The 14,937-nt window shown below is 45.7% G+C and overlaps 1 protein-coding gene across 1 annotated transcript in view; it reads left to right on the top strand.

Annotated features, from left to right (window-relative positions):
• The window catches only part of cobl (cordon-bleu WH2 repeat protein), a 333,465-nt gene that overhangs the window by 135,555 nt on the left and 182,973 nt on the right, over positions 1-14,937 (top strand). Inside the window, exon 8 of the mRNA XM_051936126.1 lies at positions 1,547-1,624. Within this exon, the coding sequence (XP_051792086.1) occupies positions 1,547-1,624 (78 nt within the window). The remainder of the gene's footprint in view (positions 1-1,546; positions 1,625-14,937) is intronic.

Genomic DNA, 14,937 nt, shown 5'->3' with positions numbered 1-14,937 from the left:
TGTGATCAATTGTAATGAGTGTGATTAGTGAAGCTGTTCCTGGAGCATTCATTCCCTTGCTTGGCAGTACAACTGACAGCAAACAACTGACTATGGGTGGCAAGACACTTTGAAAAGATCTCAGGGACAGAGTTGTGGACAGACACAAGGCAGGAGATGGAGACAAAAAAATCTCAAAGGCTTTATCAATCCCAAGGAACTCAGTAAAGTCCATAATAAAGAAGTGGCGAGTGTTTGGTACTACTAGGACCCTCCCTGGATCCGGCTGTCCTTCCAAACTGGATGGAACAGCAAGGAGGAAACTGGTAAGAGAGGCTACCAAGAGGCCACTTTGAAGGAGTTACAGGATTTGATGGCAAACAGTGGTCATTGTGTGCATGTGACAACAATTTCACAAGCGCTCCACAATTGTGGCTTGTTCAGGAGGGTCGCACTTCTCAAGAAAGACCACATTAAGGCTCGTTTGAGTTTTGCCAGAATGCACCTTGAAGATTCTGATGCCAAGTGGAAAAAGGTCTTATGGTCAAATGAGACCAAAATCAAACTATTTGGCCTCAATACCAAACAGTACACCAATGCAGCTCACCATCCACAACACACCATACCTACAGTAAAGCATGGAGGTGGCGGCATCCTGTTGTGGGGGGCCTGGGGCTCTCGTTAGGGTAGATGGGAAAATGGATGGGGCAAAATACCATCAAATTCTTGAGGAAAACCTGTTACCCTCTGCCAGAAAGTTGAAGATGGGCAGAATGTTCACCTTTCAACGTGACAACGACCTGAAGCACACAGCAAAATTGACCACCCAGTGGCTGAAGGAGAAGAAAGTGAATGTCCTGGTGTGGCCAGTCAGAACCCAGACCTAAATCACAGTGAAAATCTGTGGAAAGATTTGAAGATAGCAGACCACCAACACTCACCATCCAATTTGACCGAACTTGAACAGTTCTGTAAAGAAGAGTGGGCAATTATTACTCAATCTAGATGTGCAAAGCTGATAGAGAAGAATCCCAACAGACTCAAGGCTGTCCTTAAAGCAAAAGGGGATGAACAAAATGACATTGACATTGGGGGAGTGATCCTTTATTCATCTCAGTAGGTCTTGTTTTTGATTTTCTATAATTTTTCTGAACTGTAGCTGTGATATCTTTCACTTGGATGTTACAGGTTGCATTGAGTAAGTAAAGCGGGAAAGAAATATTTTTTGTGTGTGTTTTCATTTAAAGCTGTAAAGCAAATAAAATGGGAATATCTCGAAGTGGGGGATTCTTTTCTATACCCACTGTATATTGTCATTTCAACATGTATGTTAAGTCTTTTTTTAAATATTTCTCCTGCTTGATTTTTTTTATTACATTTATTATAAATTCTGCTTGCAGAATGGCTTGTCAAGGCTTAAAATACAAGAATATATGCAAATATACCAGTTCTGATTGGCTGTTTCATCTGCTAGGTCCGCCTCCCCTACAGCACAATGTCTGCTTGCTTGCTTCTCCTTGCTCTCCGTTATCTTGCTTTGCATGTCAGCTTGTGTTCGTCCTTCTAGACTGAAGAGCCAAGGCCAATGGAGATGGATGATTTCGATGGTAGTAGATATGCACCCACCGCAGGAGCCGACGGTGAAGTAAGTACTAATGCTTGCCTGCAGCTAACACTTACTCAATGCGCTGACTGATTTTAACATTAGGCTGAGTAACCTCCATAACCTACATGTATGGCTTGGCTTTCTTGGTTGGCATGGCAACTGGCCAAATTGAGCCTCCACTTATGATCTCAGCGTGTTACAGAAATGCCCCTTGTGTCAAAGTATTAGGCGTTAGGGTGAGCAGCCATAATGTTCTAACACAGGAGATGTCTAAATGTTCTAAGCAGAGTCAAGATGCTGAAAAAAAAGTCTTTAAGAAGCCCAGAATGTCATCACGGGACCTCCTGGTAGCTCTTGACACTGTTAATTTCAAACTCCACGACTCTACCATTAGATAGAGAGCATGAAGTGCAGAACATTGAGTTAAAATGCCCACTAGAGTGTGAAGTGCCGTCAAACCCCGGCAAGTCAGGAAAAAAATCCAGTGTAGTATATTTATAAATAAAAGATTTATTTGTACAAAATAAAAATACTCTGCAACAAAATCAAGCTCCAGGGAGCACAAGGGACAACAGGAATTACCTTGAAAAGAGAAGTAAAAAAACTGAGCACAGAGGTCAAATATCCAGACAATTCACAAAAGCACAGATTAATTAAAAAGAGCATTACACACTGGAGATGTCACCACCACGCGCCATTCTAGGGATGAGGGTGGTCTCTTGCGGTGGCGGAAATACACCTTGACATAAAAAAATGAAATAGTCAACACAAAAAAATGGACCAGATGGACAAAAAATGTGACATTTGAACCTCAGCCAGGGACAAGAACCCCAGCTGAAACAGAATACCCATGAACACCTACAGTAGACACTGACCAGGACTTCATGTCGTGAAGTCCCAAGCACTAAAGAATTCCAGAGCACGTAGCCCCAAACACTTCCAGTAATGGCCACAAGAGGGGGATATTTCCATCAAAGCCCAGCTAATAATAAGGGCAAGTGCCAAATCTTTATAAAATAACAATGTATTCTTCACAAATATTATACTAAACAAAATGAAGCTCTGTGGAAAGCAAAATGGAATTGCCTGAAACAAATGCAATCCAAGCTGAACAAAGTGTCAGTCTTCTTCTCCTTCTTCTTCCTCCTCTTCGTTTTCTCATTGCTATGTAGAGAAAAGCCAAGCAAAATGACCCCTTTTACTGGCTAACTAAAAACATTACAATATGCAAGCTTTCGAGGCATCTTGCCTGAAGAAGGGGCCGGAGTTGCCTCGAAAGCTTGCATATTGTAATCTTTTTAGTTAGCCAGTAAAAGGGGTCATTTTCTCTACATTCATAATGGCTAAAACGGTACAACACCCTAGTACTCATTGCTATGTCAAAGTCAAAGCGAACTTTATTGTCATCTGAACCATATACAAGTATACAGATAGATGAAATTGCAAAGCTCAGGGTCCACAGTGTAACAATATGAAGTGCAAATAATAAATTAAAAACAGAATTAAAATTTAAACACAAACAAGACAAGACATTGTGCAAAGACAAGACAAAGAATTAGCAGCAATATTGACGCGTCGTAAGCAATATGAACATTGATGCAATGTATGGTATTTGCCATCTAGATACATACTGTAAAAATAGTCAATAGATATGTAATATAAAAAATAAATATATAATAGATATAGATAATACAGAAATGATCAGTGTATGATAATAGTTGTTTAAGACACGTGTAGACAATGACAGGTCAGAATGTTTCACAGCAGAAGGATATCAAGAGTGTCAAAATCCTTAAAGGTCAGTATGAGATTTTCAGTTCTTCTCTACCTGCACACTCATCTTCACAGGACAGTGGCTCGCATGTATAAAAGTTCTGTTTTTAGAGGTGGTTGGGGCCGTGTGGAAAATCCCAGGGGGCAGTCTGGTGTTAAGGAGTCTTGGGGGTAAAAACTTTCCTGCAGCCTGGCAGATCTGGCTCTGATACTGCAGTATCTTCTCTTGGATGGCAGAAGTGTGAAAAGTCCATGTGAGAGGTGTAAGGGGTTCTTGCGGACACTGCGTTTGTAAAATATGTCCTGTAGTGAAGGGAGAGGCACCCCAATAATGTTCTCTGCTGTCTTCACTATCCTTGTAGGCGCTTGCGGTCGGATATGTTGCAGTTGCCATACCAGACAGTGATGCAGCTGCTCAGAACACTCTCAATGGTGCCTCTGTAGAACATGGTGAGGATGGAAGGGGGAAGACTTGCTCGCTTTAGTCGCCTCAGGAAGTGTCTCTGTTGGGCTTTCTTGATTAGTGATGAGGTATTATGTGTCCACGTACAGTAAGCTCCTCAGTTATGTGCACACTGAGGAACTTGGTGCTCCTAACAGTCTCCACATCTAAACCGTTGATGCTGAGTGGGATGTGGGCAGGATGTGATTTTCTGAAGTCCACGATTAACTCTTTTGTCTTGTAGAGATTGAGAGATAGATTGTTGTCTTCACACCATGCAGACAGCTGTTCCACCTCATCTCTGTATACTGTTTCATCATCCCTGCTTATCAGTCCCAGCACCGTCGTATCATCCACAAACTTGATGATGTGGTTGGTGTTGTGCGTGGCTGTGCAGGGTGAACAACAGTGGACTAAGCAGGCAGCCCCGCGGCGCTCCAGTGCTCAGTGTGGTGTTGCAGCCCATCCAAACTGACTGGGTCAAGAAGTCCAGGATCCAATTGAAGAGCTCAATTCCAAAATCAGCTAAGTTCAAAACATAAATTTTGGAGATAAATAGGAAAATCTGGGTCTGTAAGCAGATTTGGAAACTAAATCCCTATAACTATAGCAGCACTGTTGCAATTAGCAGGTTTTGAAGCTCAAACATATTTTCGGCGCATGACCAACTGCATGAAAAGTCACAATCACGTGTTCACTAAATTTTACCAAAAGGTGTAATTAGCAGATTTTGGAACTCACATCTTCAATTGCAGAGGGTGGTGTTCAGTTCCAACCTGCTCAGTTTTACAACCAGCTTTGGAGGGATGATTGTGTTGAAATCGGAGCTAAAGTCTATGAATAGCATCCTGAAATATGTGTCTTTTTTATCCAGATGTGTCAGGGAGAGGTGAAGGGCAGAGCATATGGCATCCTCAGTTGACCTGTTTGAGCGGTATGCAAACTGAAGAGGGTCAAGGGAGGCAGGGAGATTAGTCTTTATGTGTGACATGACTAACCTTTCGAAGCACTTCATTATGATTGGCGTGAGTGCAACTGGTTGGTAGTCATTCAAGCATGTCACTGATGACTTCTTTGGCAGTGGTATGACAGTGGTCGACTTGGAGCCTGCTGGGACTGTCGACTGGCTCAGAGATGTGTTGGAGATGTCCATGAGGACAAAACAGAGGTATCAAAAAAGCAGCAGGAGTGTCAAAATTTCAAAAATAATTAAAAAAGGCACAAAAAGCAAAATGCAAAAAAAAAAAAAACTCCACCAACTCCAGGGACTGTGGAAGACCCTCCGTATTTATAGGGTGAAATTAGGGAATGACGAGCCTGCAAGAAGAGCAGCAACCCAAATGTAATTATTATTGGAAGATCTGAACACATCAAGGTTGCTGCACTTGTTGCGGGCTCTTCATTCTCTAATTTCATCCTATAAATCTGGAGGGTCTTCCCTAATTTTACCCTATTAATCTGGAGGGTCTTCCACAGTCCCTGGTGTTTCATTATGAATGCTCTCTGGAGTTGGTTGAGGTTTTTTGCATTTTGTGGCGTTTATTGGAAGAACTGAACACATCGAGGTTGCTGCTCTTCTTGTGGGCTCATCATACTCTTATTTTCTTTCAACTCACTGGATGGTGGGGTCCCCCCGGATGGAACTGGGCTCACACCAAGAGTCCAGCCTGGATGGGAGGGACGCCAGTCTGTTACACTCACTGACTCAAAAGGGGTCAATTTAGGCACTGTGTCCAGGGACATACTGTAAGCGGGTACATTCATCCATTTTTGTACATTCATCCATTTTTTGTGCCCACTTTATGCAGAGCAGAGTCATGGGGAAGCTTGAGCCTATCTCATCCAGTAGCGGGTGAAAAGCAGGAATGGTTCCCGGGCACGGTGCCAGCCAATCACAAAGTTCTGAAAAAAGCCCCATCGGTAGTGGTTCCATTTACAGGCAGTGGTGTCTGGTGTGCCGGGTTTGGTTATGTCTGATCTAAATGGACAGCTTTTAATAAACACTAAAGCCTGTGTGTTCCCAGATGTCACAACTTTAAGTGAATTTTATACATTTCAAAATGTGCTAATTACCACAGAGCCATAATAATCCCTCCCCACGACTAATGGCAGTGGTTGAAAGTCCGACTCTGTTTTCTTTTGTTTCTCGTCATTCCCGACTCGTTTGTTCATGAAATATCGTAATTATGCTTTCCATCAAATGTTAAATCTGGTTGATCTTTTCAAATCCTCGTGTTATTTTGAGCCAATCTTTGACCTTTGCCTGGTCCCGCCAGAGGCCTCGGTGCATGCCGGTGGTGCAGGGGGAACTGCTGCCCGAGGTCTCTGCTAATCGCTTTACTTGAGGCTGGCTGGCTGGTTTATTTTTATCAGGCACATATTTATCATTTCTGTAAACTCGTAAAGTGGCGTCTGGACCCCGTATAACAGAAAGTGCTGCCAACCTCCAAAGTTTTCTTTTGTGTCTTTTTTTTTTTTTTTCTTTTTTTTTTCTTTCTTCACTTTTGAGTCACTGAGGTATGTTAATGTTCCATCCATCCTCTTCCGCTTATCCGAGCTCTGGTCACGGGGGCAGCAGCTTGAGCAGAGATGCCCAGACTTCCCTCTCCCCGGCCACTTCTTCTAGCTCTTCCGGGAGAATCCCAAGGCGGTCCCAGGCCAGCCGGGAGACATAATCCCTCCAGTATGTCCTGAGTCTTCCCCAGGGCCTCCTCCTGGTCGGACATGCCCAGAACACCTCACCAGGGAGGCGTCCAGGAGGCATCCTGATCAGACGCCCGAGCCACCTCATCTGACTCCTCTCGATGCGGAGGAGCAGCGGCTCTACTCTGAGCCCCTCCCGGATGACTGAGCTTCTCACCCTATCTTTAAGGGAAAGCCCAGACACCCTGCGGAGGAAACTCATTTCAGCCGCTTGTATTCGCGATCTCGTTCTTTCGGTCACTACCCATAGCTCATGACCATAGGTGAGGGTAGGCACATAGATTGACTGGTAAATTGAGAGCTTTGCCTTGCGGCTCAGCTCCTTTTTCACCACGACAGACCGATACAGAGCCCGCATCACTACGGACGCCGCACCGATCCGCCTGTCGATCTCACGTTCCATTCTTCCTTCACTCGTGAACAAGACCCCAAGATACTTGAACTCCTCCACTTGGGGCAGGATCTCGCTACCAACCCTGAGAGGGCACTCCACCCTTTTCCGGCTGAGGACCATGGTCTCGGATTTGGAGGTGCTGATTCCCATCCCAGCCGCTTCACACTCAGCTGCGAACTGATCCAGAGAGAGCTGAAGATCACGGCCTGATGAAGCAAACAGGACAACATCATCTGCAAAAAGCAGTGACCCAATCCTGAGTCCACCAAACCGGACCCCCAATGACCTGGCTGCGCCTAGAAATTTTGTCCATAAAAGTTATGAACAGAATCGGTGACAAAGGGCAGCCCTGGCGGAGTCCAACTCTCACTGGAAACGGGTTTGACTTACTGCCGGCAATGCGGACCAAGCTCTGACACCGATCGTACAGGGACCGAACAGCCCTTATCAGGGGGTCCGGTACCCCATACTCCCGGAGCACCCCCCACAGGATTCCCCGAGGGACACGGTCGAACACATGTAGACTGGTTGGGCGAACTCCCATGCACCCTCCAGGACCCTGCTAAGGGCGTAGAGGTGGTCCACTGTTCTGCAACCAGGACGAAAACCACACTGTTCCTCCTGAATCCGAGGTTCAACTATCCGACGGACCCTTCTTTCCAGAACCCCCAAATAGACGTTTCCAGGGAGGCTGAGGAGTGTGATCCCTCTGTAGTTGGAACACACCCTCCAGTCCCCCTTCTTAAAGAGGGGGACCACCACCCTGGTCTGCCAATCCAGACACCCAACTCACACTGCACCCGACCTCCTTGGCCCCTCCCATAGGTGGTGAGCCCATGGGAAGGGGGACCCACGTTGCCTCTTCGGACTGTGCCCGGCCGAGCCCCATGGGTGCAAGTCATGTTAATGTTATCTTTGTTTATTGTCTGCTTTGTTTTCTATATCTGTGCTGTTGTACGTGTGTTTTGTGGATGGTCCCCCAAAGAGGAGGGGACACCTGCCAATCACCACCAGGAACTGCCCCCCCACCCTATAAAACCAGGAGGGTCTCCCACAGGTTGTGACGGCCCTTTTGAATGTGCATGGGTGTGTTTGATGTGTTACTGTGATTTTTCTGTGCTTGTGTTTTTTTTTTTTTTAGGTACTTTGAACCTGCACCCATTTTGTTGTCTACGCCTTGGATTCTGTATTGGGACTTTGTTTGCTTGGGTTGCCTTGTGTTGTTGGCAACTATGTCTTTTGTGCTCTTTACAGTATAACGGAGCATTTTGTGAGAATAAACCTTCTATTCTATAACGATTCTATAAGGCCCTTTTTTTGTATCTATCTGGGGTTTTTTGACAGGATTTCCCCCTCTAGTGGGCATGTTTGGAAGTGTTCTTGGAACTGTAGTTCTTGGGGACTCTTGGTCATAACACATTTCAGATGTCTGGCAAATTCAGATCTGCCTGTCTGTTGTACAAAGATGTCACATTCAGTTCACAACTTTCAGGTTTCATTTCAGTTCATTGTACAGGTAAGATGGCATATCCTGCTTTGACTCTTCAGCCTGTCGCACCTCCACCGATGCCGTTAGGTCAGCTGCAGGGTCGTCAGCTGGAAACACAGACGTTTTGCCCCCTAAACCAGTACATCTTCCAGCGGGGGGTGGCACAGCCTGCAGCTGCCTTCACTGGGGTGTTGAACCCCAACCAATGTCTTTCCTCTGCAGCCAAAGCCAGTAGCTCCCTTTCTCCACTTCCTCTCCCAGTGCCTTTATGGCTTTCCTCAAGCTCGAGCCCGCCACTCCCACACTGTATAACAATTGGACTGTCGCTTTGCCAACAAAGCCTCGGCAAACGACCTCCACAGGGTAAACTCTGCGTTTCCAGTCAGCCTCTTGGCTCTCCTTTGCCAGCTCAATATATCTCAAGTGCTTCCTTTCATGGGCTGCTATCATACCCCCCTCCCAAGGGATGGTTAGTTCGATAAGCAGGACCCTCTTCTCCACTGCAGACCACATGACAATGTCTGGCCAGAGAGTATTTATTGCAACCCCTCTTGGGAAGACGACCAGCTGTTTCCTGAGATCTGCCAACATCTGCCACTCTTTGCCAGGTGTAAGCATGCTTAACCCTCTTCTGTGCAGGAGGTTAATACAGTGCATCCGGAAAGTATTCACAGCACATCACTTTTTCCACATTTTGTTATGTTACAGCCTTATTCCAAAATGGATTAAATTCATTTTTTTCCTCAGAATTCTACACACAACACCCCATAATGACAACGTGAAAAAAGTTTACTTGAGATTTTTGCAAATTTATTAAAAATAAAAAAACTGAGAAAGCACATGTCCATAAGTATTCACAGCCTTTGCCATGAAGCTCAAAATTGAGCTCAGGTGCATCCTGTTTCCCCTGATCATCCTTGAGATGTTTCTGCAGCTTCATTGGAGTCCACCTGTGGTAAATTCAGTTGACTGGACATGATTTGGAAAGGCACACACCTGTCTATAGAAGGTCCCACAGTTGACAGTTCATGTCAGAGCACAAACCGAGCATGAAGTCAAAGGAATTGTCTGTAGACCTCCGAGACAGGATTGTCTCGAGGCACAAATCTGGGGAAGGTTACAGAAAAATTTCTGTTGCTTTGAAGGTCCCAATGAGCACAGTGGCCACCATCATCCATAAGTGGAAGAAGTTCGAAACCACCAGGACTCTTCCTAGAGCTGGCCGGCCATCTAAACTGAGCGATCGGGGAAGAAGGGCCTTAGTCAGGGAGGTGACCAAGAACCCGATGGTCACTCTGTCAGAGGTCCTCTGTGGAGAGAGGAGAACCTTCCAGAAGGACAACCATCTCTGCAGCAATCCACTAATCAGGCCTATATGGTAGAGTGGCCAGACAGAAGCCACTCCTTAGTAAAAGGCACATGGCAGCCCGCCTGGAGTTTGCCAAAAGGCACCTGAAGGACTCTCAGACCATGAGAAAGAAAATTCTCTGGTCTGATGAGACAAAGATTGAACTCTTTGGTGTGAATGCCAGGTGTCACGTTTGGAGGAAACCAGGCACCGCTCATCACCAGGCCAATACCATCCCTACAGTGAAGCATGGTGGTGGCAGCATCATGCAGTGGTGATGTTTTTCAGCGGCAGGAACTGGGAGACTAGTCAGGGTAAAGGGAAAGATGACTGCAGCAATGTACAGAGACATCCTGGATGAAAACCTGCTCCAGAGCGCTCTTGACCTCAGACTGGGGCGACGGTTCATCTTTCAGCAGGACAACGACCCTAAGCACACAGCCAAGATATCAAAGGAGTGGCTTCAGGACAACTCTGTGAATGTCCTTGAGTGGCCCAGCCAAAGCCCAGACTTCAATCCGATTGAACATCTCTGGAGAGATCTTAAAATGGCTGTGCACCGACGCTTCCCATCCAACCTGATGGAGCTTGAGAGGTGCTGCAAAGAGGAATGGGCCAAACTGGCCAAGGAAAGGTGTGCCAAGCTTGTGGCATCATATTCAAAAAGACTTGAGGCTGGAATTGCTGCCAAAGGTGCATCAACAAAGTATTGAGCAAAGGCTGTGAATACTTATGTACATGGGATTTCTCAATTTTTTTATTTTTAATAAATTTGCAAAAATCTCAAGTAAACTTTTTTCACGTTGTCATTATGGTGTGTTGTGTGTAGAATTCTTAGGAAAAAAATGAATTTAATCCATTTTGGAATAAGGCTGTAACATAACAAAATGTGAAAAAAGTGATGCGCTGTACATACTGCCGAACTTTACAAATCCTGCTAGGGCATTTGCCGATGTGCAGTTTGCTGCTACCCTACAGCTCTCCAGGATCTCGGCCAGCTTTGCCAGGACTTGATCATGGCACCACCTGAAGCATCCCTGGGTCAAAGCCACGTTACAACCTGACAATATGTGCTGGAGGACCGCCTTTACGCTCCTGCAGAGAGAACAGCCTACCTCCTCACCATACCACTGTGTGAGGTTCCGAGGGCATGGTAGGGCATCGTAGGTTGCCCTCAACAGGCAGCTAAGTCCAGATTGTGGCGTCCTCCAGATGTCTGCCCAGGTAATGTGTCAGTTAATAGTAACGTCCCATCTTGTCTAAGCTCCTTGTCTGCCCTGGGATATTGCTTTCAAATGGAAGCACTCCTGCTCCAGCCTGGTGACTTCGTCCACCACCATGATCTTCTGTTGTTTCTTGGTGTCTTTGGACCAGAATTATTGCTGCACTGCTCCCCAGCCCAGGCCAGCACGACTGGTCTGGACCGCCCCCACCACCTCTCAAGGTTGCAAACTGGAGATGGCCCAGTCCACCTCAACCTGCGGCCTTCCATTTCCGGCCTGTGCGAATGGGGACTTTTGCACTCCTTATGAGCGGGTCTGCTGAGTTCTTTAGCTCCAACTCAAGGCGAGCCTTTTCCTGTTTTTTGTACCCTAGGCTAATGGACTTGATAGAGAGCTCCAGCATGCTCCAACCAAAGAGACCTATATCTGAAAAGCATCGGGGCAATCAAGTTTAGTCTTGCCGTGTAATATATACGTCTGGAGACAACCGTGAGTGAATGGTGCTTTAAAGTGGGTGGGGATAACCTGAACCAATCCAATGCCTCATTGGAGCTCAGAGTAGGGACGGAGATTTTGAACTGTAAAGATCAGAGGTCCTCGCGTTAACCTGATCTGACAGACTGCAAGTTACATATAGTGTAGTGAAACTCTGGTAACAAGTAGTCACAAAGGACTGAGTCACACAATAGACTGAGGAGGGGAGTGCAGGCTTTAGGTTTTGTAGGAAGAGGACAGGAAGAGGCGGGTTCTCCACCAGAAGTGAGGTCTGTAAGAGGGCGTGAAGTTGACGAGGAAGTGGGCAGAGTCTCATTTGTGTTTTTTTTTTTTTTTTTTTTTTTTTTTTTCTTGCGGTGGTCTGTGGAAAAAGGAGAGAAGGCATTAGTACCGTTCATCAACCCCTGTCTCTGGTTTTCTCGTCCAAACTTAAGCCCTTAGACTACCTCCCATGCACACGTGTGTGACACCTGATGCGAGGGAAAAACCTTTCTGTAGCATCAGATTAGACATTGGCATTCAGCGGCATCAATGGACGAGTGGTAACTGTGAACGATATGTTGTCACTGGCGCCTTGCGTGCTCTCTGTTCAGTGTTATGAGAACAGAGCTTGAAAGAATTGGCAGCTATGGTTGTGAAAATATGAACCAAAAATATTTATATTTTTTTTTAATATTGAAGTAAAAGGTGTGTCACACTCCGTCAAAAGGACCGCCGTGAAGGGAGCGGCTGACGATGAGCCGCAGGAGATCAGGGTCCAAAACATCCAAAATCTACAAATCTACCTAACACCAGTAAAGCACAGATGAGGCTGCACAACATCCACCTTCTCACTCTGCATCTAAATAAATATGTAAAGAAACTGAACATTATTGTCTAATTGGAAATGCAAACACGGAGTGACAAAATAGCCGCAGCATTTTAACACGTCATCTATCCGCAAAGCACAATCCTTGTTTAAAGTCTCTTTGCTGTTGTTGTGTCGTAGAGTATGCAAGAGTTAAAATGGCAGAAAGATATCGTAGCAGACAGAGGCACTTCTCAATAGTGTGGGACTCAGTAGCCATGGTGGTCGGTGTATGTGTGTCAGTCTGTCTCCACTGTCACAGCGCTCATTACAACGTGCAAATCAATTTTTAAGCTTCAGGTTGAGCTCCTGAATGGGCGACAGCACTTCTACCTCTTGATTTGATTTTCTCTCGGTGTCAAGTCTTTTCTTCAGTATCTTTGGCTATATCACTGACACCCCGGCAGTGGTTTAAAATCCACAGACTGAAGGAATTGGGTGTGGGTGATTTAGGAAGAACCCCAGTAGGTGGAGCCTTTGCAAAGCAGGATTTAGCTGCTGTTCACTACACACTTCTTAACGGGTGGTCCCCAGACATGTCTTCTTATTTGGAAATCATGTCAGGCCCTGCATGACTATGCCTCCAATGCTATCAGGTTAGTATAGGATAGTCCTGTCCCCCCAACTAAATCCTGCATCGGGTTAAGCAGAGTTGATAATCTGTTATTTTAAGGGCGTTTTAAATTTCTAGCGTTTCTTTTGCTTTTTTGAAGCATTTTAATGCTTTTTGCAAGTATTTCGTGGGTTTCAAGTGTTTTTCAATCAAGTTTACTGCATTTTCAAAGTAGCGTTTAGCAAGGAAAATATGATTGACCTCATTTCCATTTTGTAGGGTGTGAGGTGTTTTGTCGCATTATGAAATGACTAGCCGACGCCCGCCATAGCATATGGCGGTGTAAGAATAGGAACGGAAAATGGTGAGAAAGGAATTCAGAAATCAAGAAATAAATCTCGCAGCCGACACGGCATTTCTCAATTCCTATTCCTGCTCTTCCAAACCCTTCTCCACGCTGCCTGAGGCCTCCCATACACCCCCACGCCGCTTTTCTCAATTCCTCCTTCGGACTACCGCGTTCCCCGCTCCTGTCTCATGACCCCATTGGTGTCACATCACCGCCCTATATCTAGCCTCACCGCGTGACCTTTCACTTCAGCCATGTGTGCGCCTGGGAGTCTTTTCCGTAGCCTGCTACAGGAAGATACTCTGTCGACCATTGGCATTGGTTTCGCTCCTTCCTATTTTCATTATACTGCTGCCGTGTCAGCTGCGTGTGGGCGGGACCGCTTTTGAAGAGGAGCCGCAGGCAGCGTGGGGAAGGGTTTGGAAGAGGACGAATAGCAATCGAGAAATGCAGGACGAACCAGTAGAGAAATATATATAAGAGATGGGTGTGTTTCCAGAATGCCTTGTATGACTTTAGCGCTTTCATTTCCGACGATCACCGTACTGAAGAGCAGGTGTCGTCCACATCATCAGTGCACATATGTTCTGTGTTAGAGTCGAGAGGACAATTCTGGACTATCTGTGATGCTTGGGCAGCATCCTGAAAATTACCAGGATTACACACGGGTGTCGATAAGCACATAAGCATACAAGCAGTGTATGTAGGAAAAAAAAATTAAAACATTTTAGCAGCCACTGTTGGTGCAACATCGTGCAAGCGCTTCAACCGGTTGTCTAATAATAGCTGGTGAGGAAAGACTTAGCGTGCAGAGCAATAATCAACCCAAAACAACTGAAAATACGTTGTATTTGTGTACAGTCGTGGCCAAAGGTTTTGAGAGAATGACCCAAGTCTTGGTTTTCACAAAGTTTGCTGCTTCAGTGTTTTTAGATCTTTGTGTCAGATGTTTCTATGGTGTACTGAAGTAGAATTACAGGCATTTCAGAAGATTCAAAGGCTTTCATTGACAATGACACGAAGTTTATGCAAAGAGTCCATATTTGCAGTGTTGGCCCTTCTTTCTTTTTCAAGACCTTTGCAATTCTCATGCTGTCTGTCCATCAATGTCTGAGCCCAATCCTGACTGATGGCAGCCCCCCCATTCCTGCATAATCAATGCTTAGAGTTTGTCAGAATTGGGGGATTTTTGTTTGTCCACCCACCTTCTCAATGGGATTAATGTCTGGGGAGTTTACTGGCCATGGACCCCAAATGTCGATGTTTTGTTCCCCGAGTCACTTAGTTCTCACTTTTGTCTTATGACCCGGTACTCCATCATTGCTGGTCACCAAACTGTTCTTGGATGGTTGTTAGACGTTGCTCTCAGAGGATGTTTTGGTCTCATTCTTTATTCATGGCTGTGTTCGTAGGCCAAATTGTGAGTGAACCCACTGCCTTGGCTGAGGAGCAACCTCCCACATGAATGATCTCAGGATGCTTTACTGTTGGCATGACACGGGACTGATGGTAGAGCCGCTCACCTTTTCTTTTTTCCGGATGCCCCAAACAATCAGAAAGGGGATTCTTGAGAGAAAATTACTTGACCCCAGTAGTCCTCAAAGTCTGTCCCTGATGTTTTTCTTGGCTTCTTTGCTGCCCTTCTTGACACCCACCAGGCCATCCTCCAAAAGTCTTTGCTTCACTCACACCTACCTGCTGCCATTCCTGAGCAAGCTCTGCACTGGCAGTGCCCA

The sequence above is a fragment of the Erpetoichthys calabaricus genome, chromosome 13, assembly GCF_900747795.2.
Source record: "Erpetoichthys calabaricus chromosome 13, fErpCal1.3, whole genome shotgun sequence".
NCBI classification, from domain to species: Eukaryota; Metazoa; Chordata; class Cladistia; order Polypteriformes; family Polypteridae; genus Erpetoichthys; species Erpetoichthys calabaricus.
This window is presented reverse-complemented; position numbering and strand designations above follow the sequence as displayed.